The sequence below is a fragment of the Catharus ustulatus genome, chromosome Z (assembly GCF_009819885.2).
Source record: "Catharus ustulatus isolate bCatUst1 chromosome Z, bCatUst1.pri.v2, whole genome shotgun sequence".
Classification (NCBI taxonomy): Eukaryota; Metazoa; Chordata; class Aves; order Passeriformes; family Turdidae; genus Catharus; species Catharus ustulatus.
The window spans coordinates 49,084,373-49,110,508 of NC_046262.2; the positions used below are offsets into that span (position 1 = coordinate 49,084,373).

Consider the following 26,136-nt stretch of genomic DNA (forward strand, 5'->3'; position numbering starts at 1 on the left):
GCTTTTAAATAGAATCTGAAAATAAAATACGAGAAAAAGTCATTGAATATCAGTTAAGTTTTACATTTGCTGAAGATCCCGTTTTTTGAGGATATTTAAGCACTTGGTAGAAATACCATATTTTGGATGCCACAGATGCCAACTGAATTTGAAAATATGTCCTTTGGGGTCACATTAATAATTCTGAACAAAGAACATGTCCAAAGCTGTGAAGTAGCTAGCAGACAGGTGCTAGCTGCGCTGCAGTGGTGCACTGCAGTTCACCCTTCTGCAATTGCATACCTGTCTACACTTACTACCCATAAAATTGAACCTTCTTTCTCTGGAGTTTCTCCATTGGGTGGACTGCCTGTCAAAACAGTGGGTTTTAGGAGCAGCTCTTTCATGATCTAGCCTAATTGACTTGTAAAGTTACTTTACTTATTGTTGTCATCCTACCATAAATTGGAAACAACTCTTTACAAACACAATTGCTTGATATCAAGATTACTGCCTAATCTATGTTTCTTTTTTAGCTATCTGCATCAGAAGAGGAAAATTAATGTTTTCCTGCTTTCCTAGATGATTTTCACTTAAGTCCCTGGAGCTTCTGTGAAATCTAACCTGTTCTGTGGAACTGTCAATATTCCAATACCTGAGATTCCAATATCTGAGTATCCTAGTTTCTCACTGTGTGCATAAAATAGACTAGAGGAATCATTTTTGTCTCCAATAGTAAATTTACATGCTAGACATGTCTGCCTTAGTGGTATATGTTTTTGTTAGTGCTTCTATACCCTTCCTGGAAAAGTTTTTTACAGAAAGGGGGATAAAGTACTGGAATCATCTACCCAGGGAGGTGGAGTCACCATCTCTGGATGTGTTTAAAAAAAGATTGGCTATGACACTCAGTGCCATGATTAATTGAGGTGTTAGAGCATGGTTTGGACTCTATGATCTTAAACTTTGTGATTCTGTGATTCTGATTGTGGCTTTCTTCTTCTGTGGCTGTGAATTACCTAGCAAAAAATTTCTTTTTTCTCTTTTTCTCTTTTAAAAGTTTTCTCTTTCCTACATGAAAAAACTTTCTACCAAGAAGGTCATTGGACAGTTCCTGAGGGTCAGTACAGGGCTCAACTGAGAAAAATCTTCAATGAATAGCATTTTCAAGGAGCCTCAAAACCACCATTCTCCTTAGCAAATCTTCTCTGAGAGCGTTCTGTGACCAGCCCTGGAGCTGTTGTTATCCCTACAGAGTGGTGTTTGGATGCAGAGAAGTCGTGCTCTGAAGCTCCCTGGCCTGTTTTCACAGAAACCTTTCTGACCAGGTAGTTTCAGGGCCCCTTCTGTTCCCTTGGCTGCAGATGAAATGCAATGCAGGGAGCAGTGTGGTTGCACCATCTGGACACAGGCAACCTTGATTTTGCGCATTATCCTTTGTGAATGCAATATTCCTTTTACAGGCTCTTTTGGAAACACTTCCATTGCTGTGGCTGCAGTAGGAATTCCTGTGGGAGGAGGGACTCCCAATATCATTCTAGATCTCCAGGGCCCTTGGCAGATGAGCGCGTGCAGGATCAGGGAAAGATAGTAAGAGAAGGGAGAGAAAGCAGCAGCCAGAGACTTTAACTGGGATATAGCAATTTATTTCATTTTTCTTTAATAAAGACTTACTGCAGCACTGCTACTTCTGCTGATTGAGTGGCCTCTTGCAGGGCTGAGGAGAGTCCAGATGGCTGGAAGCCCTCCTCCTTGTGGAACGCCGAGGCTTCCTGGGCAAGGGGCCCCTACCCTGGCTGGGAGTGGAGGGGCTGTGGCTGTCGCTTTGGCCAGAGGGACCTGCCACTGCTGCCGGCTCCAGCTCCTCCTGCTCTGCAGGGGTGGGAGCAGATGGGTGGAGAGTGTGGAGGACTGCTTCTGATATGTTGGGTTGGTCCTCCATGGTGCACCCTGCAGGGATGCTGGCAGGACCTGCCTGTGGGGCAGGATGATCCTCCTGAGGGCTGATGAAGATGGCCACAGCACTATTGTCCTCCTCCCTGCCAGCTTCCTCTACCACTGCCTCCTCCTCCAGCTCCTCCAGCTCCTCCTGCTCTGCAGGGGTGGGAGCAGATGGGTGAAGGGTGTGGAGGATAGCTTCCGAAGTGCTGGATTGGTGCTCCTCACTGGAACTGCTGGCAGGGGTTGGGTGGGGAGCCGTAGTATCTGTCTGAAATCCGCTGGAGATGGCCAAAAGATTGGTTTGTGAGTCAGGACGGAAGTGTATCAGCCTTTGGGCCTCTTGTGTGCACTCATTCACAATGTTGCTGATGAGGCCATTGATTAGTGGTTCTGTATGTTCCTCAAGGAAGTCCTGCAGCACATGGACCAAGACATTCCTAGCTGGACCACAGATGGATATGGCATGCAGGATGATACTCTCTGCAATCCTTGCCATCCACCACCTAGACCCATACTTTGCCTCCAGCTCCCGGCGCAGCCAGGGCACCACAGGGTCAAGGAGATGCTCCTCTCTTTGGAAAAGTTCTGCCCACACTCTGGGCAGGAGACCACCCACGAGCTCTGCTCCTGCACCCCCATGCTCTGCTGTGGATAGTGTCCCCCGTGGAGCACGTGAAGGGGATTCCACAAATGGACTGTTTTTAACCAGCTGTCCTAGGGTTATTCCTGTCCAGCTGCTAGCATTTGCTGACTCTTCAGAACTTGTGAAGACACAGTCTATATAGCTGTCTGTCTGCACAGAAAACCGGACAGCCTCTATCAGTTCTCTGCAGAGTGGGCACACTCTTTGCATCTCTCCCCAACGTATAATGCAGGCCAGGCAGAACTGATGGAGACAGGGCATCACATAAGCGAGGTCATCTCGAGCATCGCGGCAGATAGGGCAGTTCCAGTCTGTTTCCGTGGTCCTGTCTATGGTTTTTGGCTGTCTGGATCGAAATAAGAATGACAAGATGCTCCCCATCGCTGGCGCTGGCACTCCCAAAAGGTGTCACACACTGCAAAATGGAGATGCCCTGATCATGAGTTGTCCTTGGGAGGAAGAAATGCTCAGGCCCCTCAAGAAGAACCCTCCCAGTTGCCCAAGCCTGAGCACTCATTCTGTGGCCACCCCAGGGGGACATTTCCTTGCGCAACTCAAATCTGCTGTGACTGGCTGCCTGAGCCCCGCAGGGCTGGGGAAACACTATTGGGGGCTCCTGGATGGGTAATGAGAGCTGCCAACGGCAGCATGCAGCAGTGGGAAAAGCCTGGCTTGACACTCCCAACCTTGTGGACATGTTCAGCAGGAGTCCAGGTGTAATCCAGACCAGGCCAGGCTCTGGCAGTACCCGTTAAATACACGCAGTAAGAGACACAAGGAGGTAATCCAACATGGTGATGTCACAGTCCACTGCCAGCAATCCGCTTCCACTACTCTGTAACATCACAATGGGATGTCTACCTCCAAGGCATTCAGACCAACACAACATGTCAGAAGTTGCTGTCCGTGGGTGTGCCAGTAATACCGCAGAGAGGAGACCTCCTGCCCCTGGACTCTCCCCAGCCCTGCAAGTCCCATCAGAGTAGTAGCAGTGCTTTCTCACACAGACAGGACAATGGAAGAAGTTCTGAAAAAACACCAGAGTCATGCCTATAGAGGAGTTGTGAGCAAAAGATTGGCAGGCATTCCTCATGCAAGAAGAGGAAAACTCCAATAATGCCTAGTATAATATCTGCTTACCAGCAAAGGGGCTTTGATCCCAGAAGTGAAAGTCTCTGGTGGTGGGAGTGTGACTGCCAAGAGTGGTTCCTGAAAGGTCGGAGAGTAAAGTTTTCTCAATGCAGTTAGAGTTCAGTTAAGACAGGGAATAACCTTTATGCATTAATGTGAAAATGAGTATTTTGAGAGGAGAAGTGGAAGAAAGGGAAAGATGCAGCAGTTTATGGATAAAAAAAGTAGATAACAACAAAATCACTGTTCATATGAGCATTGCTGGTATATTTCAAATAAATAATTTTAAAAAAGCAAAATGAAACCAAAGCAAAGCCAAAACCCCAAACCAACAAAAATGAAAAAGAAAAAAACCAAAAAAACCCAAAACAAAACAAAAAACCAAAAGAAAACCAAAAACAAACAAACAAATATAGAGAAATGGTTTATATACAATATTCTTTGAAACTTCGGAAACTGTTTTCAGGCACATTCTATTTATATAGTGTTTGATTCCCTCTAGAGAGCATGAAAAAAATATTAAAGGCAGCTGAAGAAGGAAAGGAAAAGCCATATCAAGCATGTCATGTTTTCTTTCCGGTATTACTTCAAAACATCTACCACAATTAACTCTATACACAGAGAATGCTAGTGTATGGGACACATTGGAGAAGTTGTGGCTTTGCAACCTTTTTTTAGCAAGCAGCAAACACCATAACTAAGCAGGAATGACTCCTGTGCTGCATCCTCATGCCCATTGACCTTTGTTGGCTTTACTGATCAAGTGGGTTGCTGTGAGCCCCCAGGGTCACTCTGGTAGAGACACCTGAGCCATCCATAGACACAACTCAGCCCACAGGCCCTGAATGGCAAGAACAGGTTCCCAGAGGAGGTGAGCTCACCTGACAAATAGCCTCACACAGGTGAGAACAGGAGACATACAGCCCAGAAGATAGCTGTCGCTATCACCCCAAAAGCAAAGTGCCAGAAAGTAGAGGAGACAGTGACCCACTCCAAAGCCCAGCTCTGCAGTGATACCATGACTGACCTTGTGCTCTCTGCTGGCCCTAGCAAGAAAAGGTATCTTGGAGTGCAAAGGCTCTCATGCTTAGCCTGAACTCCATAACAATGCTCCACTTGACAAGCTTAGTCTTGCTGGAAGAAGTGAAGTATTTCTCAGTAGTCTTTTTTTCCGATTAAAATTTCAGTTTTCTGATAAATCACACCAAATCATACAGAATCATCAAGGTTAGAAGAGACTTTCAAAATCATCTAGTCTAATTGTCAGCAGAGCACCGCTATAAACACAACTACACCATATCCCCAAGTGCCACATCCAGAGGACTTTTGAATGCTTCCAGAGGTGACTCCACCACCTTGCTGGGCAACTTATTCTGATGCCTGAGACCACTTTCAGTAAAAAGAAATGTGCTAATATCTAAACTGAGCGTCCCCTGGTACAACTTAAGACCATTTCCTCTAGTCCTTTCACTTAAGACATGGCAGAAGAGAACGACACCCAACTCACTACGACCTCTTCATAAGACATGACTTCATCAGCTCTGTTGACCTTCTTTGGAAACACTCCAGCACTTCATTTTCCCTTTCTGAAGTGAGGGCTTCAAAACTGAACACAGTACTCCAGGTGTGGCCTCACCAGTGCTTAGTACAGTGGGACAATCACTTCCCTAGGACTGTTGTCCTGTGCTGTATCCCCTTTCCCGATTTAATCTCGTTTAAAGCCCTCTCAATGAAGGCTTTAAACCATGGACCATAATCCTTTTGCCTCTCCGAGACAGATGGACACTGCCTGTCACCAGTAGGTCTAGTGCTGTGTAATCTACCCCATGGTAATAAAATCCAAAATTCCACCTATGGCAGCAGCCTCTAAGCTATGCATTAATCATGCTGTTCTTCCCCTTCGTTTCAGTATTTCCTGCTGGTACTGCAGGAATGCAGGAGAATAAAACCTACTCTTTTGACCAAAACCCCCAATGCCCTGAAGTCCTCTTGATTGTCCTTTAATCTCATCACTCAGACAAATAACAGAGGAGAATGGTCAGAGGGTTTTACCAGATCAGGGATTTTCTGATGCTGGGGATTTCCTCAGAGGGTATTTCTGTGCCTTACCAGAGCACCAGGGAGGCAGCAGGCTTCCCTGTAGGATGGGTCCACTCAACATCCCTTCTTTTCCCTCAGAAGGGAGTCACCTACAGCAATTTGTTTTGCACTTCCTCTGGAGGAAAAACGAATTTTGTTTCAACATTGAAATATCTGGGACAATCAAAAAAATTTTGGATGGAAAAAACTTAGTCTTGGCCTCCCAAGGTACTCCATATTATGGAGTGTTGATGAGGGAGTGATCCCGCTTCTGAGCATGACAGATATAGTCACCCATACCATTTAAAAGTAATGTATTTCAGTACTTTTCAAACGAGTTCAATTACAGATTTTCCTTTTGAGATGAACATGGAGTCTTGATGCTTGATGCTGAGCAACTTAACTGCTGTATAAACCATTCTAAATTCCTGATGATGAGAATGAAAGTTCAGTATAATGTAGCCTTTTCACATTTGGTTTTAACCTCAGGGTTAGTTGTTCAGTGATGTAAAGTAGCTTTACTTTCTCTCAGAAACATTTTTTAAGAGCCCCAAATCCAACAAAAAATCTTTTTAATTTAACACAATTTTTTTCTATATCTATGATCTGTGTATATTAAGTTTTGCTTTGGTTGATTTGACATAGATCATTAAAATTCGGTTTGTAGAACAACTTTGTGCTAAAAAAGACATCTGCCTGTTTATACAAATGGTAGAACTCTTAGTCCCAGACTAAGTAAACCCTAGTTTATGTCCTTTTTCTAGGAGCCATGTAAGAGCAGAACAATTAATTATGGATTTTTTTTGTGGTTGAATTTTTTTCTACTAGATAGGTAAGAAACAACTGATGTTAGCAACTAGAGAGTAATTAAGAGAGATTAGCAATAGTTTAGGAGCTTATGAAAAACAGATTTTCAGCCTTCAGCTGTAAAAGTTTAGATGTTCTAAGTGGAGGCCCTTTACCAGGTCAGGAGAATTAAAAGACAGGTATTAAACTTATTTACACTAGTAGAATGCAAATTGTAAATCTCAAGAAATTTTGTAATTTGGAAAGCTGAAGACAAGAGCAAATTCTAAATCAATGCTTCATGCTTTAAGAGTGTGATTCTTTCTAACATCCTCCAGTGAGTCCTGGATGCTCCTTATTTTCCTATTTCTGGTTTATAGGTATACAGATCATGCTGCTGATTTCCACTCGAATGTTGAGACATTGACTATAACTCTTTCAATGCAGCCATCCAGCTAATTACTTATCAATTTATCATTCATTAAACTCATGTGTCTCCAATTTAGCTGCAAGAATACTGCAGGAGACTCTTTCAATAACCTAACAACAATCCAGGTAGATGACTTCTGTGACTTTTCCCTTTCCCACTGATGCAATCATTGCACTGATGAAGGCCACTGGGTTAGCCAGACATGATAAGGTTTCAGGAGAGCTTATCAGTCTCTATAACTGGCTGACAGGAGGCTGTAGCAAGGTGGAGCTCATTCGTCTCCCAGGCTACCAGTGACAAGACAAGAGGACATAGCATCAAACTGTTCCAGGGTAAGTTCAGGTTGAACATTAGGAAGAATTTCTTCATGGAAATGTTTGTTAAACATTGGAACAGACTGGCCAGAGAGATGGTGGAGTCACCATCCCTGGAGGTGTTCAAGAAACAACTGGATGTGGCACTTGGTGCCATGGTCTAGTTGACAAGATGGTCATTGGTCAACAGTTGGCCCTTTATTTTTCTCTTGGCACCATGCATCTATGGGGGGAGCACACCATGATGCCATCAATGAGAAGGTGACATACCAAGTGTCAGATTGTAACATCATCGGGGAATGGATTGTGACATCACCTCTTGCTAATTGTATTTGTGCAGTGGCAGAACCTGAGCCAGTCTGGCTCCAGAATTGACTCCTGCTCAGCAAAGTCTGGAAGATCTATCCAGCTTCTCGCCGTGCTGAGTATTGTATTGGGGGCTGCCTTTGGCAGCTCTCTGTACCCATCTTGGAGCCATCCGTACTGTTTCCCTGGCACTGCCTGGCTTAGTCATCCAGACACCACAGGTGTTTGCAGCAGTGAAGGCTGGCTGTGCAGGAAAAGATCCCCCTAGAGTGGGACAGGTGATTGGATTCTGGCACCCTAGATGATGTCCTTCTTGACATCTTGTTTCTTCTTCCCCTCTGGGACAATCAGAATGGCTCTCACATAGTCACACACTGATCCGCGTGACACCAGCAAGGGGGAGCAGCTCCTGGTCCTTAGCTGTCCCTAGCGTGCTACAGGGCACAGAAATGGCCACGGAAACAAACTGGAGTTGCGCTATCTGCCAGGGCACTCAGAATGATATGGCTTCTGTTCTGCCCTGTCACCACCAGTTCTGCTTGGGCTGCATCCTGAGATGGGCACTGAGAAATCCATCGTGCCCGCTCTGCAGAGCACTGATAAGATCTATCAGGTTCTCTGAGCAGAGTGAATGGGACTATCTACAGTGTGCCGTCACTCTCTCCAGAGAATCACCAGAAGTCAGCAGACAGGAAGGAGGAACTCCTGGAGAGTCGGCAGTGATATGGGAAAATGGTTGCCATTACTCTGTAGTGTCCCCTCCATCTTCTCCACAGGAGATGCCATCCCCACCTCAGCAGGCAACTGCAGGGCCAGAGACCATGAGTGACATCCCGCCTGAGGTATGGGCAGAACTCTTCCAACAAAAACAACGTCTCCTGGACCCTGTGCTGCCCTGGCTATGCCAAAGGCTGGAGAGAATATTCTGGGGCAAGTGGTGGCTGGTGCAGGCTGCAGAGAGCAACATCTTGAATGATCTCTGTGTCTATGGTCTGGATGTGGAGACCTTGATCCTGAGGCTGCAGAATAGCCTCGGGGAAGGCACAGCACAACTGGTTCATGGCCTTATCAATATCATTGTGGGCCAGTGCAGTGAGGAAGCTCAGAGGCTGCTGCACTCCCATGCTGATGAGGAGGAAACCCGTAGACCTTCAGCTAGCAGCGGGTCCACCAGCTCCAGCAACAGCAACTCCTCCATGGGAATTTCTGCCAGCAACCCTACAGGCTCCAATGTGGAGGAGGAAGCTGGTACATCAGACGCTGTCCTCCATGGAAGTTGCAGTTCCCCACCATCTGTGCCTGACCTCACAGAGTGGGACCAACCTCAGGAGGAGCTGGGGAGGGCAGTGGGGGCCGGTCCCTCTGCCCAGGGCTGTAGCCACGGCCCCTCTGCTCCTGGCCAGGTCAGGGCGCGCTCACCCAGAAGTCTCCAGGATTCTCTTCAGCCCAACAAGAGGCCAAGGCAGGGATCTGCCTGAGCCCTGCAGCCCTCAGCGACTTTCATCATCACTTCAGTGAATTTGCCTCACCTAAGGCATTTTAAAGGGGAACACTCTGAAATGAGTCATCCCCCTGCCCCCCCACCTTTGTTTTAACCAATCCCTTTCCAGCAATAAGGAGAAACTAAATACAAGTGGATACAAGTGAAAAAATAGCAGTTTACTAACTAGCAAAATTAAATCAGGCAAAAATCCCCATTAAATAATCACCAGATACAGAATTGTTAAACTTCACAAAGCCCCCCAGAAAAAAGAAGAAACCAAAAATAGTGGAAATACCCCTTCCAAGATGGCGACTGCCACAGGGAGACAAAGGGAAAATGGCATCTGACCCTCCCCTCAAAACAGCGGCCTTCATATGTGGCCATGGCGTCTGAGAGACAAAGGGAAAGGGTGGGGCAGAAAACCCTCCCAGGAAGGTTGGAGCTTACAGAGCAGTTCCAGTAGCAGATGAGTAGAGCCAGCATGTGTGGGGCCAGCACTGCCGCCTCCTCTTGCCGCCTACCGGACTCCAGCGGCTGCTGTCGCTGTGGTTGGGAGGGAAGGAACCCTCTGGTGGCCTGGCCCCAGGACAGCTCAGGATTCACCGCAGGGCTTGAAAAGGTCACTGTGAAACAGTTTCTGGTTGGGAGATGCAGCTTTGCCAAGTTGCTACTGTTGCCAGCCCACAAAAACCCACCCTAAACACCCCTCTGCCTTTGGCAAAATGAGGTCAGGCAAAAGCGGGCCCAAAAGGGAAGCCTCTGCCCAGTCCACCTCAACTGTAAGGCAAAAGCCAAGAAACAAGTGAGGCAAGAGGCGAGAGAGTGAGCCAAAAGGCAAAAGGGACACTCTGCCAGGATACTCTGACCTTGTTAAAGGGAGCGACATCATCTCCACCTGCCTTGCGTCTCTGTGCTGCTGGGCCCAAAATGCACAGTAACAGTATTTGGGCATAGATAGATATGGAATACGAGAAGCTTTTTGGTCACCCACACACCTTCCCTGGTCTTGCATACAGAAGGTGCCTGGGGGCAGTCCTCCAGGAGTCTGGGTAAATGCATCAATGACCAGCCCTCAGCAACTGAGAAACCTGGACATACTAAACATGTACATATTTGAAAATTCAGGTACAATCTGACTTGTCAAAAGAGTGTTCAGACCAAAAATCAAAAAACTATGGAAAAACATAGTTCTGACAAAGTTCTCAGTTCTTGTCGCTTCATTTACAAGATAGAATAGCCCACATTGTGTTCTTGGATGGAATCCACTTAAAGTAATATATTCCTCTACTCCATTAGAAAAGAATGAAAACGCATCCCATCCCCAGAGCAGTGGTATGGTAAGGAGGAAACATAACTGTAAAGTTAACATTTTAAACTTTTAATATGACTCTAAGTATTGAACAGCAAGGAGTTCACCCAGGTGGAATAATGGACAAGGATGAGTATACTTTGATAATACTTTTTTCCTCCTCTCAGAATCTTCCAGCACATTTCCTCCCTTCCTCCTCATCTGTGAATTGCACATATATGGAAGACTTTTATTTTATTTTGAAACTGATGTGACCTATATTTCAAGGTGTGACTTTTGACTATGGTATCTCTGGAGCTAGGCTCCAGAGTCCCCAGGATACTTGATTTTAATGCTGAGGAATCCATCTACAACAGGATATGCCCTGGAGCTGTTGGTAAAGTGCATAGTACTTTAGCGTTTCAGAGGTCATTCTGTAATTTAACGGATCAGATTAATATCTTTTCAAGAAAAACTACAGTAATTTCACAACTATAAGGCACACCCTTTTGACTGAAATTTTCCCTCGAACCCGGAAGTGCGCCTTATAGTCCGGTACACCTTATCTGTTGTACAAAGTTGCGAAATTTGCCAAACCAGAAGTGTGAGCTGTGAGCCGTGGGAGGAGCCGGCAGTGCCACGGCAGCCGGCTGGGGGTGGGCCCAGGGGCCCGCGGCACCGCCCCTGCCGGGTCCAGGCAGTCCTGGGGGCGCATGGCTGCCAGGTGAAGGCAGGCCCGGTGGCTCGTGGCACCGCCCCTGTCGGGTCTGGGCGGGCCCGGGGGCCAATGGCTGCTGGGTTGAGGCCGGGCCGCGGCCAGCAACCACGCGGGGGGAGCTGGGGGCGGAGCCTCGCTGCAAAAAAAAAGTGCATCTTATAGTCCGGTGCGCCTTATCTGATCTACAATGTTGCGAATTTTGCCGACTCCTGGGGGGTACGCCTTATAGTCCGGTGCGCCTTATGGTCATGAAATTACTGTAAATTTCCTGTGGGCTCAGTCAATGAGATGGAGCAATTTTGGACCTTATCAAGAATAAGACAGGCGTGAGAGTACTGCACATGTGGAAAACTCATTTTCCTAAGTGATTACTTTCCATGTCTAGTCTTAAAGGAAAATTTGACTGCTGAAAACTCATTGGTGTAATTGAGCTCAAATCCTTCAAAGTAACATTTATTCTAAACTATAAAATTGATAAAGTTATATATAAAGCATAACATGAATATTGCCAGGGCATCTTTATGATACTCTTCTGCATACTCTCCATGCCTGGGAGAAGTTCCTGTGGTCTTTTTTCAGTCCCACAATTACAAGGTATGCTCTAAAGCAGAGGACAACTCAATATTTCCATCTCAAGTAAGAAAAGTTATACAAAGAAGAAGAAACAGTTGCATTTCAGCTGCATTTCAAAACCAGGTTGTTTACTTCAATGCTTAAGGCCAAAGTAGGGGAAATGAGAGGATCTGTGTGCTGATCAAAAAGCTGTAATTGATGCCATTTAGGATTGCCTTTTTTTTCTTGTATATGTTCTCTGTATTCTTCACAATTATACTTGTAGCTCTGAAGTCTACTGTGGCTAGTTTTCCACTACTTTTCCATGGCCTTTCCTTAATCAGAAAGACAAAACAAATTCCAGAGCTCCAAGCCTTGGAAGGTACAAGGCTCCATACTGTCTTGGTTGTTCCTGGGAATGATGGCCAAGAACAACTTTTCGAGACACATTCTCCTGAAAAAAGTACACCTAGTGCTGAAGGAAGGCTCCAGACAAGGGGCTTGACCTGGAGGAGTGGGCTTTTGTGGACATCTTTCCATAATTGCCTCTGGAGACCTTCAAATAAAGATCCTTTTAAAATTACCTCCTTACTAAAATTATCTGGAGTTTCATTTCCAGGTTGGGAAAAAGGCAACATAAGGAAGCCACTCACAAAGCAGAAGAAAACCTGTAGAAATTTGAGACAATCTGCTTTGGTTGGTAATTCCTGGTTTCGAAAGGGTTGGGTTCAAAAGTCGCTCTTCACTGCTGTGATACAGAATGAGCAATCAGATCCTGGCAAGTCTTCCAGTCACCATTACTTGTGAAAACTCTGCTCAAAATTAAAAATATCTGGCATGTCTTGGGATGCTAAGGCAAACCTATTTCCTATGCACATGCACTCATCGCATGTTCCTGTGGGCAGAAGTGCAATCCAGTGCTGTAAATCCAAAGAAGGAAGAATCCATTGTAAAGCTCCTCAAAGATTCCGTATAGTGTACCAGCAGAGGATTCATCTGTGCTGAATCACCAGGAAAGCAAGCTAAGCCAGGCATCACTCTTCCTTCCATGGGTGAACAAAGTTGATTTCCAGAGGAGCTGCATGCACTTTTTACCTCCTCCCAGCCAGTATTCTCTTTCCACTCTCAAGCTGGCTCCTGGATTTAATTGGGGACTCTGCAACAGAAGGAAGTTAAGAAAGTCCCTGTCATTTCTATTGGCATTTGGCTATTCAAATGTCTGCAGGGAATCTTACAGGGTGCATGGTGTTGGGAGAAATCTTGTCTGGACAGCAGGAGATCTTAGCCGAGTATTCACAGAGTACTCATGGAGGCGCGGGTGGATCCCTAACATCCAGCTTTATTGCATCAAAGCATACATTTTTATATGGTCTGTTACAATGATCACGCAAATCTAGCAAGCATACAATTGTTTATTAAGCACTGTCCACATATTACTTGTTACTTATTGATTGGTTTCATGTGCTTTTACAGCATCTCCCCCATGCCTTGGCTCAGGCAGTCTAGCAGCCTAGTTTGGTCACATCCATTTTATGTATTTGCTACTTTGCTATACTTTCCCTGCACGTCTATTTACTTATTTGCTACATTAATGTACCTTCCCATCCACTTACGGTTGTAACTTTATGGTTCTTTCCCATCTGCTCGCAGTTTGTCACTTTATTGAATCTTCTCATATATTTAATTTAGAGACAGCTCAATGTCACCATTCTCTCAGCCATTTACAGGGTTATGCATTTTACTCTCAATGAGGATATTATGCCCTTGTTCGGACGTAATTCCCTCTACAGCACAGAACCTGGGCAAACGCCTGGGGGAGCGTTGCTTGGAACTCAACATCTGCAGGACATTGCGGAGCCGTGGGCCGCAGGCTGCTGCCACAGCTCCAAGACCACAAAACTGTGGCAGCCCAAGAATGACCGCACAGCCCTTCTGCATGTCCTGAGAGGTTAAGTTGCCAGAGAAAATGCAAGCAGGACGAGAGGAGCTTAGCAAAAGGAGTTAAGCCAGCATCTCCCTGACACAAAGAGAGGTCAGGCTCCAAAGTCAGTCAAAGCAAAGGTGAACATTCACCCATGTGCTCAAGAAGCAACTGCACACTGCAATACTGCTGGAAATTTATTTCCATTGCTTCTTTTGCTCCCTGAATGTCATTGAAGAAGTTTGGTTTTTCAGAACCAACAAACATGCCAGAAGGTAGAAACAGATTTGCTTTTAGTTCAAGCCTTGGGGACCAAAAGTCATGTTTGCTTGCATTTCATGGGCACCGGCTGGGCTAGTGCACTTCTTGAGTTTCCCTGGGATGCCTTGAGCACTGGCTTATGAACTGTGAGGATTTTTTCCTGCCGCTTCATGCCTGAGGAGAAATTCCTGGGCTTTTCCTTGCATCATCTGTACAGCAGATTCTATTGCTGGGAACAGCTATGGCAACAAACCCAGAGCAGCTGCCATTGTGAGGTCAAGGTAGCGCTGTCGGCGCTGCCATTGTGAGGTCAAGGCAGCACGGCGTTGTCCCGGGGTGCACAAGGCCTGGTTGCCCAGAGCAGCTCTTGCACTCGCCAGCTGCAGGAGGATCCTTGTGATCAAGGAGCTCTCAGCAGAAGGCCTGCACCCCAAGAGGAGTTTTGGTTCTTCCCTCGGGTGGCGTTTAGTGTGCAAACCTGCACAGCATTGCTAAAATGATCAAGCAAGTCTGTGCTGCAGTTTGCACCGTTTTTTCTGTTGCATATTCCGGCTACTACCTCACGCACCTGACGCGTAAGTAAAGGTTTATCCTGGGGGCCACATCACCTGGCCTGTGCTTCACCCTGCTGTTTTTGCCCAAGTAGTGAGCCAGTTTGTTTGGGAGCAAAACGACCATTCAGATGCCACCGCTCTGGTCGGTCTCCTGCCAACAGCGTCATCTCCCAAGGGGGTGTCTGTACCAGGTGGCGGGCGGAGAAGATTTGCAATATAGGCTGCAGTGGTTGCATTCCCTCTACACGACCGTACACGGCAGTGAAGTCTGTCATTCCCTCAGTTTGCTGCTTCAAGCAAGAGTACCTGCATTTTCAGATTCTAAGGAGAGATCCTCTGAAGTACTTCTAAAAACTCTGTGGTTCTCTCTGGGAGTGAGGGAAAGCATCTTTTGCTGGACATTCTGCCATTGAGAGGCCTTGGCTGTCTGACTTGACCCTTTATGGTGTGCCAAGACAGCGATTCCCTTGGCCATGCAGCACAAACTCCAAAGCAGTTAGGGTTTGCTGAAGCCAGGAGCTGTTCCCAGGCTGCTTCAGCAGAGAGCTGCCCCAGAGAAGAGGGCCCATGGGGGAAGCTTTCCTGCATTATCGTCTTCCACAAATTGATGGGAATTAGTGTGTGAGATTTCTAAAGCAATTGAGAAAATGCAGGAAAGAGAAGAGGAAAACACTGCGTGAACAGCTGGGCAGAAGTGAAGCTGTGACTGTTAAGGAAAAGGTGGCATTTCCATGACCGTGTTTCTATTTGCCTCCTGAAAAAAGAGGCCCAAGTGTAGACAGAGCCTAGGCTAGCACCGCTGTTGTTCCCTTGCTGGCCGTGGGAAAGAACATTTGCTCCTGGAGGCATGTTGGGAAAAGGGAAATGTTCTCTGTTTGGACTAAATTGTGCTGTGGGACTCCTCAAGACAGGCTCATTTCTAAGGGCATCTGGCTTCTTCTCCTTTGCTCGCTGCAGGTCACCTCACGCGTGGATGGAGGCAAACCTGTCCTTTCGTGAGTGGCAAAGGAACCTGTGACATTGCTGGTGTAAGAATTGTGGGCCAAGCTGTGCACTTGGCCTGTTGCAGGAGAGTGTAGAGTGCCAGCCTGGCACACTGAGAGAAAGCCCAACTGGCTGTTGGCCTCAGCAGTAGCAATGAGAGCACTGGCTCTTTCCTAATTTTCCAGTGCAAAGCCTCTCAAGAGATGAAAGCCAATGGTGGCAGCCCAAATGCACTGCAAGAGGAGTCCCTGCTAATTCACCCATCTTCATGGGGTTTTCATGACTCAGAATGCCACTTGTATCAAAGTCTATGATTTCCCCCTCTGCTGGCTGTATAGCCAGCTCAACAGAAACCAGCTCCTAAATGATTGTCTGCTCCCAGTCTCTCTCTCTCTCTCTCTCACTGCTGTCTGTCTGCAGGGCTCAAGAGCAGGCTCAGCACCTCCTCTGACTCTCTCTCTTGTTGACAAAGAGGTTGAAGAGGAGCAAAAGGACATCAAGCCTCCAGCTGCAGCGCCTCCACAGCCAGAACCTGCAGAGCCAGTGGGTGGCACCTGGGCTTGGTCCTGCATTGTGGTGCAGAGCCAAGCTTCATGTTGTGGATGACCCAGCCCTTGGTGCTCGTGGCTAAAGATGCTGGGAGCTCTGTGCCTGCCATGGCCTAGTGCTGCTTCTGCCAAGCCAGGCACTCCTGACTGTTGGCTTCTGACCTTTGACATTGAAGCATGACTTTGCTGGGTTGCTGGGAGGGCCCAAGAATGTCTCTTGGGGCATTAATTTAGTCCCAGCATAGAAGTGAGCCCCTTGCTGCCCAGCGTCTGTGCAGGCTGCCTGTGCACAGCACGCAGACAGGTCCAAAGATGCACATCACAGCCTTGCAGGATACTTAGGAGACACTGGCCCCTCTCCATGGCCTAATTACCTTCAGGCACAGTGTAGACTGTGCTTCACTTCCACAAGGTCACAGCAGAGTTTGGTGAGGAGAATCCTAGGCAGCTGCGCACTGGAAAGGCCGCTGGGTCTCGCAAGGGCTGGAATGTGGCTCTGAAGGGCCACTCCTTAAAGCCTGAAATACAGAGGGGAAATCAGTGGAACAGATCAGAAAAGGCACATGCTCTGGCCTTCTGGTCAGACACCTGCACGCCTGCTGCAGGGTGATTTCTTTGCCCAGCAGAGCACAGAAGTCAGAAAACAACAAGGCTCTTGGGCAACTCTCTGGTCTCCTTCTGGATCTTTGCCAGCACATCAATACCTGTTGCAGTCGTCTTGCAGATAAGTGGATAAAATGTATCATGGAATTGGCCAAGAGCTCCTGCATCAAAGTAGCCTTTGGAGTTTTCCCATTGCCTTGGAGCAGGGGACATCCAAAAGCCCCCAGCAGAAGAGGCGCTGGTTGACAGCAGCTCCCTGAGGCCTTGCCTTTGCCATGTACTCTGTGGGCCATCCATGCCAGCCCCCCTTCTGACGGGCGATCCTTTCCTCTCGCAGCTCGACACACGCTCTGCACTTCAGCGTGCCGCCGGCACTCCCCCAGCTGCCAGCGCATCGTCCAGTAGCCCAGCCCTGCAGCCCCAGCCAAGAGAGGAGCAGAGCCTGAAGAGCCTGAGTACGTCTGCTGCTGTATTTCTTTGTCTGCCAGGGCACGGTGTTGCCTGCACTGTGTCTCGGTGTTGGCCGTGGCAGCAGTTCCTCCTGGCTTTAGTGTCTCAGAGGCCTTGGGCCTCCCTGCAGAACCTGTGGCTGTGCTCTGAGGCAGCGAGAAAGCGCTCGGGCTGCTCCTGCTGCCTCTGAGGGCAGCTGGCACTGCCTTGGCTCTGCCTTCTGTGCCAAAGACAAAAGCAGGGATGATTGTTTGTGCTTGAGCAGAAGGCCGGCACCTAGTGAGTGACCAGGCCCCAGGCAGCTCTCTGGCCCCGGCTGTTTTCTGGCTGTGGTTTTTACTCCTCCTCTGGCTTGGACACTTTGTGCTCCAAAGTGGCCCTGACAGTGAGGGTTGATGTGAGTGCAGAAGCTGCAAAGGCCTTTCCTCTGCTCTGGGGGCCCAGTTCTTAAAGGCCTGGTTCTTCATTTGGGCTTATCACATGAGATAAACTGTGCTTCAAGGAAAGAAAGTCCTTCTTGGAAAGGCCAGCTGCTCAAAGGTGGAGGAGCTTGCTCTCCCACTTGCTGCTCTCAGCAGCTGGAAGCCAAGTGACTGCAAAGGGCCCAGAGCTGGTGACAGTGGGGCTGCATTTGGGATCATCTGTGGAGTGGCCTCTCTGTTTGAAAGTGAGTGCCCTGCACTGCTTTTGTCCTTCAGGGAGCATTGTGAGTGTGGACCAGCCAACGAAGAAATACACAGCATTTGAAGAACTTGGACGAGGGTAAGAGTGACGCCTGCTCCTTCTCCAAAACCATGGGCCGAGTCTTTGGCTGCTGCAATATCAGGCGTGAAGTCAGGCAAGCTCCAAATCCCACCAGACTCTGGCTTGGCCTCCTGCCATCACTCAGGACTGCTGAGTCAGAGCACTCTGAAGGCACCATCAAAGGTAACTTGGTGCTGGCAATGTCCTGCTTGCGGCAAGGAGCAGGACCTGGAAGATCTCCTGCCTCTGCAGCTTTACGGCCTAAAAGAACACTTTGGCACCCAAGAATTGTCAGATTCTCAACCACAGTGTTTTGAATATAATTTTTCTCTGCTTTTTTACACGAGAATGCATGCACACCCACACACAGACAGAGCTCCCCTTAGGTTTGGAGCTGACCTGACTGGGGGTGTGCCTTGGAGATTTGCAGCAGCCCTTGGTCTTCATGCTGGAGCTCAGTTTTCTCTTGCACCCCCTGCCTGGCATGGCAGAGGCTGGTGGGATACTGGCTGAAGAGATGCTGCAGCCAGGCATTTTCTAAACAGTCCAGGCAACCTGGAGACATCTCCTGCCTGGGCCTGCTTTCACTGCCAGGGACTAAAGGGTTTTCTCTGCTGCCCTTTTCTTTCTAGGGCATTTTGGAACTGTTTACAAAGCCCTGGATGCCAGCACAGGACAACAGGTAAAGTATCAACACCCCCAGCAGATTTTGCAGCTCTGAAGCGCTTTCCCCACTGCTGTCAGCTCAGCCCAGAGCTTTGGCTGGCTGCTCCATGGCTGCAGCAGAGGCTGTTGCTCTGAAGCACAGTCTCGGCTCAGAGTGCAGAATGCATTTGGGACGGGCTGCGGTGCTCCTCCTAAGCTCTGCTGTCTAGTCCAAAGGAGGTTTGGCACAGCTTGTTGCATCACTGCTTCAGCACTCACTCTGTGCTCCCTGAGATCTCGGCCAAGGAGCCACTTCTCAAGTGAGTGGTCTTCAAGTGAGTGTCCTTTTAGGTGGCCATCAAGAAAATGAGTCTTCAGGAGGACATGTCCGAGGAGCTGACTGTCAATGAAATCCTGGCCGTGAGGGACAACAGGAATCCCAATATTGTTACCTTCTTAGACAGGCTGGGCTGGTGTCATGTCACTGTTCCTTTAGATAGTGCAAGCCAGAAGTGACCAAGCCCTTTGGTCACTGCAGAAATGGGAGTAGTCATCTATGGGGCCTGGGGGGCAAGTGGCACTTAGTGTGCAATGATCTCTTCTGGCACTTGTAGCTTGGAGAGCAGTTTCAAAAGCCTGCCTCAGGCCCTGGGGTGAGTGAACTGTGCCCACTCCTCTCTCGCCATGCTCTGCTTTTCTTCTTCCAACTACCTGGTTGATGGGGAACTCTGGTTGGCAATGGAGTTCATGGACGGCGGCACCTTGTCAGACATCCTCAGGGCAGTGTACCTGGAGGAAGGACAGATGGGCGCTGTCTCTCGGGAGGTGAGGGATCCTGCTTGTGCTTCCCCTGGCCTGCCCAGCACGGTCCTTGTCAACAGGTGGGAAGGAACAGCAGAGATTTCTTGCTTACGCCTTTCTTTTGGAGCTGCTGTCACACCATGGAGAAGAAGAAAGAGCATCTGAAATGAACTCCCTGCCCATGTCCCTGCACTCCCTGGGCTCTGTCTTTGCATGCTTCCATACTGTCTGTCCTCTGGTGCTCATGCTCGCTTACTCGCTTTTTGTCTTGTCAGCTTTTCCTCTCAACCTTTGCATTCAGCCTGTAGGACTGTCCTGTATTCCTTGCAGCCCTAAGCAGGCATGCAAGTTGCAAATTTTCAAGCTAAGGGCAATGGAGATGTTCTCAGCCTCCAAGGAGAGCATTTCAGCCCAGATGGCACTGGATTCTGGAACATGTCTAATGTGCTGCTTCCTCCTCTGCTGCCACAAGGCTATCAAGAAAATCTCTGCCATGACACCTCCCAGCCAAAATTCACGTGATTCTTAGCAAAAGCAGGAAGGGCTTTAGGAAACTCAGGTGCCTTTCAAAAAGACAGAAGCCTTCTAAGAGTGTGGAAGCAGCATGCTCTATCCCTTTCACTTTTCTCACCATGATGCTGCGCCCTGCCTCCCAACTCCAGGAGAAAGCTGTCAAACTCGTTGAGCCCTTTTCTTTCCTGTGGGACATAATCAACTCCTCAACTTTGACCCTTCCCTCGGTCCTTTCTCTCTCAGTGCCTGCAAGGACTGCATTTCCTTCATTCCCGCCAAGTCATCCACAGAGACGTCAAAAGCGGCAACATTCTTGTGGGCATGGACAGATCTGTGAAACTGGGTGGGTATCCCTGGGCAGGTGCAGCGTTCCCAGCATGTGCTCTGGGGCTGTTTTCGGGTTCCTACCAGTTGCCCCAGAAGTGCTGCTTGGCCAGTGTGTGAAGGGTGAGGGTGTTTTTGAAGTGGCCAATGCCTTGTTTTTCTGTCTCTGGCCCCACAGAAGCAGAACACGGCTGCCTTTCCAGCCAGTTGCACCATGGCCTTGTCAGGCTTGGGCTGGGCAGTGCTTTTGCCAGGTTTTGCAGGGGGAGCTGTCTTTGACAGGGTCTGTTTTTCTCCTCAGCTGACTTTGGCCTCTGTGCTCAACTCAGCCCTGAGCGCAGCAAGCGCAGCTCCAGGGTGGGCACTCCCAGCTGGATGGCACCAGAAGTGGTGAGAGGAGAAGCCTATGGCCCCAAAGTGGACATCTGGTCGCTGGGGATCGTGGGGCTGGAAATGGTGGAAGGGGAAGCTCCTTACCAGAGGGAAGCCCGTCTCAGGGTAAGGCGCAGCTTCAAATGGGGGCTCAGTGTGGAGAGAGCTGTTGTGGTTAGCAAAGGAGCAGTTGGAGTGTCCTGTTGCATTTGCTGTAGGTGTTGGAACTGATCGAAAGGAACGGGCCCCCAAAGCTGCAGAACCCCAGGCAGCACTCGCCTCTCCTGCGCGACTTCCTCCGGTGTTGCCTGCAGGTAGATAAGTACAGGCGGTGGTCTGCCCAGGAACTCCTTCAGGTAAGGAAAAGCAAAACGGCACAAAGGCCTGTGAGCTGAGGGCACCCGCACAAAGGCAGGGAGAGGAGGGTGGGCCATGTGGGCCTGGCTGAGGCAGGTGTGGCCCAGGAAGGCAGAGGGGCAGATGGTGGCCTCGGTCCTCTTTGTGCATCTTGCTGGGAGCCAGAGGAATCCTGCTTGATCCTGTGGTCTTGCAAAGTAAGGGTCCCTTTGTTTTGTGTTTTTCCTCTGGGCAGCATCCATTTGTGACCTCAGGCCATCCTGCCTCCAGCCTGGCTGCTCTGATCATCTCAGCCAAGGAAGTGCAGGAAGAGTGGACAGGAGACGCTTGTGCCTGAGGAGGACTCTGTACCGTGCCAGCTGAGAGGAGTGGAAAGGGGATGCATGATGTTTAGGCCGAGATTCAGCCATCCCCTGAGTTTTAACAGGAGTTGCATCATTCATGGGAAATTTAATGTTTTGAGATCTTCTTAGCTGTAGTTATGTTTTAGTTAGGACTATAGACTCTAGAAAGCTCCATTAATGGAGGATTGTTTAGATAAGAGTAGAGTATTGTTGCTGTAGAGTAGCTCAGAATTATCCTTAAAGGAGAAATAAATGAGTCAGAATAAGAATGAAGCTATCAAGAAGTAGCTAGTCCAATTCAGCAGAATTTGACCACACATGTGCTGCGAGCTGTCAACCTGCACAGGTCTCCTGGAGGACTTAAAGACAGATGAAGATGATGAGGCCCGAAGACTCCTAATTTCACCCTGAGTCGCAATAAAATTGTTACACTCCAATGCATTTGAAGATTGTTTTCCTTGCTATTCTGTAGCTGTACTGGGCTGTCACTTTTAAAATCCAGAGGCACCAACTACGTGCTGAGGCGAGCATCTTTGCTTACTGAACTGGGGAACACCCATGGACAGGTATGAGAGATACCAGGAGCTCGCTGCTGGTGTGAGCATGGCTAATGGGGTATCAGTGGACTGGGAGCAAAGATAAGTGAGCATATGCTCACCCAGCAGGAAAGAAGTCCTTGGGATGTGGGAGTAGCCGGGGCAGGCATAGAGGCCAGAGCACAGCTGATGATGAAGATCAGCATGCAGGATAGTGCTGATGCCCTTCCAGCTTGTCCAGTGTGAGGTTAAGAACTTCCGATGCTCTTGACACACCCTTTGTACCGGGTTATCTCTAAATGATTAAAGCAGTTAGCAGTTGCTGAAAAGGTTATTTATTGTAAAAGAGCATCGGTCTTCAAAGGCACAGTCATAGACATTAAAGTCCATGCTAAGTTTTAGCATAAAGTCCCAAACAAAAGCAGGAGCCATCCCCAGGGGTCTCTGAGAGGTTGGTGATGTTGCCGGAGCGCCTATCTTCTTCTCGGGTGTTGGAGAGGCTGGCAGGCACAGCAAAGCGATGGCAAAAACAAAAAGCAAAAGGCAAAGAGCAAAAGCAAAAGCACTAACTCTCTCCAATGCATAATCTTATATAGGGTTTTTCTAACAAGATAGCATGTAAATTCAAACCATTTTCTCTCAATCTATGAAAATTCTAATTTCTTAACACGCTAGGATATGTATAAACTATGTATACCATCTATCTTGTTCTATTTGAAAAATGTAAGCAATATTCCCACTGAAGTTCTATTTTGTCTATGTAGTGTCTAAGAAAGGGCTTCTGGATCCTCTTTTGGAAACATTAGTGTGTTTATTAACCTTCACTAGAAGCTTAATACTTGCTCTTCTACTCTGGCATCTTTAACCTTTTACTTACTAAAAACACTACAGTTCTCACTGAAACTTACTTATTGACTTACTTATCCTAAAACTCAAACTTACATCTAAGCTTATACTCAAACTTTTACTTATTCTTCTACTTAAACTCCCATTCTGTGTGTGGGTGGCTTAACATGTTTCAGTCCATTCAAGAGTTTTAATTCAATTCCTGCACTCTGGCTTCTGCCTGAAGGATTCAGGCAGGCCCTTGATTCACTGACTGCAACAGTCCAGGACTCAACAGTATCCACCCTGCAGAAAGGTACGGCCTGTCTGAGCTAGTCACCCACCATCACTGCTGCAGCTGCTCTGACAGAGCTCTGCTCTGCAGCTCAGGGATCGTGCTGCAGCCTGGGGGTCATCTGCAGGCAGAGCTCTGCTCCTGGGTCAGTCCCAAATGGCAGCAGTGATCACAGGTAGAGGAAGTGCTCAGCTTAGTGCCAGAGTTGTGGGACTAGGTTGAGGAGTGATCAGGAATGCAAGCACAGACTTGTGGAACAGCAGCCCCCCTGCGGTGAGGCAGGCCCGACAGGCAGGCAGGGTGCACGGGACAGAGGATTTGCCAGCCTCTCTCCACCTGGCTTAACATGGTGACTCAAAGGAAGGGTGGCCACGGTGGCACGTTCTTGCCCAGGTCAGCCATTGCATCTCATCTGTGACTGCCCTTCCTTCCCCAGGTGACCATGGCTCTGCTAATGGAAGTGAACAAAGTGAAGACATCTGTACTGCTAGAAATGCAGGGGGCAGAGAGAGACAGAGAGAGAGAGGGAAAGAGGGAGAGAGAAAGAGAGAGAACTGTCCCGAAGTTTCTTGGAGTGTGCTGCAGTTGACTTTCTGACACAGATGGTGAGTGAGCCTTGTAGGGCAGGTGCCATTGAGCCTGCTCTTTGTAAAGAGAGGACTGTTGGACAATGGGACAGCTGGAGCCTATCTTGGGTTCCGTGATCAGGAAATGGTAAATTTGCTTTTCAGAAAAATAAACTGGAGGCTGGGCAGAATTTCAGGACTTGAGAGATGAAAGTTGTGGGGGTTTTTCACATAACCTGGGAGTCATGAGTGGGTGTCTGATAATGATTAAGTCTGGGGCAGTCAAAGAAAATGGCACACACCCTGGGAGAGACTTTTCAATCCTTCTTTTTTTTGTGCTGATTTTTTTCCGTTGGGTTTCAAGAACAGGCTGTGCAGGGCAGTGGTGAATTTCCCATCAGAGATGTGTAGTAGTGACACCTGAGGGCGTAGCTTAGTGGTGGGCTGGGCAGTGCCAGCTTACAGGCTGGACTTGTAGAGGTAATGCAGGGTAGGGGAAATGGGTGCCATTGAATCTCTCCTATGTGTCCACACCAGAGTCACTGATGGACAAACCTGCATGTCTGGCAGGGCTGTTTGTGAGCTCCTCCTGCTCTGTCATGGCTCAGGGCTGCCACGTCTCAGCACGGTACTGAGTGGGAAAACATTTGTCATCTTGGCTGTAATTAGGCACATACAGTAAATTATTGCAAGATTTAACTCCAACTTCCTTCAAGTTAATTGAAACAAACATCTGTCATGGGGAAAAAAAAATCAATTCTCTATTAAACTATATTATAAACTTGTTTGTTCAAATAAATCCTTCACTTCTATACTGTTTGCTAGAACACACCCCTTCTTTGATCCTATTTTTCCTGTGCTTGATGACTATTTGCTAGTATAGTGAGTGATACCCAGTTATACAGGATAAGATGGTTCATTTTCTATTTCATGTTTTGAGGAAATTCAACAGGCATAGCTCTCCATTAAGATTCTTAGAAATGTACTGCAATGTTAAAAATTAGGTGAGGTTAATGTTCAAGCTGCCAGGAACAATCAGCCTTTGTTTGTGTGTCCATCTACAAGAAAGCCACTAGAAAATGTCTTAAAATCATTGAAATCTATCTTTCCAGAAACATGCTAAAAAAAAAATTGCAGGTTTTGAAAACATTTATAGTCTGTAGCTAAGCCTAACATCCATATGCTAAATCTCCTAGGGGTTGCCTCAGATAGTAGCAGAGAAGTGGTAGGAAATTCTTTGGAATAAATAAGAAATTTAGTCAGTCACTCAGCCGAGGGTAGACTCGCTAAGACCAGGAGTAAGCTCCTTTACAGAACTTCACAGAATTACTGTTCTTTCTTTGTGTCTGCATATTAACTGCATTGAGATAATCTCAGAAAGTGCATCAGGTCTAAACATTGCTACATTGCTACCAAAAGAACAACCAGTTTGGTCCAGTTAACCTGCTGTTCTACAGGGGTACAGGCAATAGTGAAGACAGAGTGAGAAATTTGTACATTATTTATATCCTTTACAAACAGGAATTTCATGAGGACAGCACAAAGCACTTTTTTTTAATGGAACTTAATTAGTACTTACTAACAAGATATCTACATTTTTTTAAAACAATTCAAGTACTGAGCCCATACAATGTTGGATTTAAAATTAAAATACAATATTCATCAAAAAAAAGAAGAAAGAAATTAAATGGTACAACTAATAAAACACAGACTGCTATTATTTTAGAGAAAAACAATGAAATATCAATTCACACTATGTCGAATCATAGCAAAATGATCTAGCAGTAGACTTTCCTAATTTACCTTTCTAAATGGAGAAGTCAAATAAAGGAGCAAACAACCAACAAAATATCAACAACACCACAAAGATTTTAGCCTTCTAGAGGTATCTTGCATAAAACAATCCACACTGCACGGAAAATAAAACTACATTAATTGAAGTGCTCCAGCTGGAGATCATGAAGACTGAAGGTCTCTCTCCTTCTTCCAAGGTATCCCAAGCATCTGTATTTTCACATAATTTAAAGTCTGAGGCATTCCACAATCACTTCAGAAGTCAGAACAATATGTCCTGAGTATCACTATTAGGCACATTTTATGGAATAACAGGAAAATTTAGTATGTCCAATGGTATTTGAATTTTTCAGGCTCTGAGTATCATTGTGATAACACAATGAACTTATTACATATGCTATAGCTATGTAAAAAGCTGTAGACACCTAAGAGAATCACCATCACACTTGTCATCACCTGAGGGGTCCAACTACAACACACTTCAAAAAGTATTCTACCTAATATAAATATTAAATACCATTAGTCATACATGCTGCATAATAACCAAATGTAGCCAGAAATTGGTTCTTGTAAGTCTAAACTTTTTTTCCCAAGCTGTTTGTTTTCTGTCAACACTCCAGGAGATGGTACACCCCAAGCTGCTAATAAAATGTATGTGACATTACTTGGACAGGCATCTTCCAGTTGACACTGTGGTGGTTGTGTAAATTTCCTGAAATGGCTCCCGGCCGAGACCTGGGCAGCCTCCTTTGGACATGACAAGGATCAATCAGTGTCTGGTTTTTAACAGTGATACAGTGTTATACCAATGGAAAAGTTTATGCACCTTTGTGAAGCACACACATAAAGAGGAAACACCCCAGGAAAGCTCTCTTTCCCTTCTGTCCTGGTTTAGGCCAAATTTGGGAGAAAACCTCCAAGGGCCACCCTCCCAGGCAGCAAACCCAAGCAGCCCCTCCCCCAGCTGGTTCGGGAAGAAATTTCCTTGAACAAAAGTGGAAAAAACCCCTGTTTATTCATGTCATCATGAAGCATGGGTGTTTGCACAT

General features: G+C 47.3%; 1 protein-coding gene across 1 annotated transcript; it reads left to right on the forward strand.

The window, feature by feature from the left end:
* Positions 1–8,430: 8,430 nt before the first annotated feature.
* On the forward strand, positions 8,431–21,453 carry LOC117010277 (serine/threonine-protein kinase PAK 3-like). The gene is made up of 12 exons (XM_033084582.1): positions 8,431–8,857; positions 15,843–15,913; positions 16,859–16,976; positions 17,670–17,733; positions 17,861–17,898; positions 18,348–18,397; positions 18,712–18,824; positions 19,068–19,185; positions 19,918–20,017; positions 20,300–20,496; positions 20,589–20,726; positions 20,963–21,453. Exons 1-12 carry the CDS (start codon positions 8,431–8,433, stop codon positions 21,062–21,064), a joined length of 1,536 nt encoding a protein of 511 aa, XP_032940473.1. The 3' UTR covers positions 21,065–21,453.
* Positions 21,454–26,136: the final 4,683 nt, after the last annotated feature.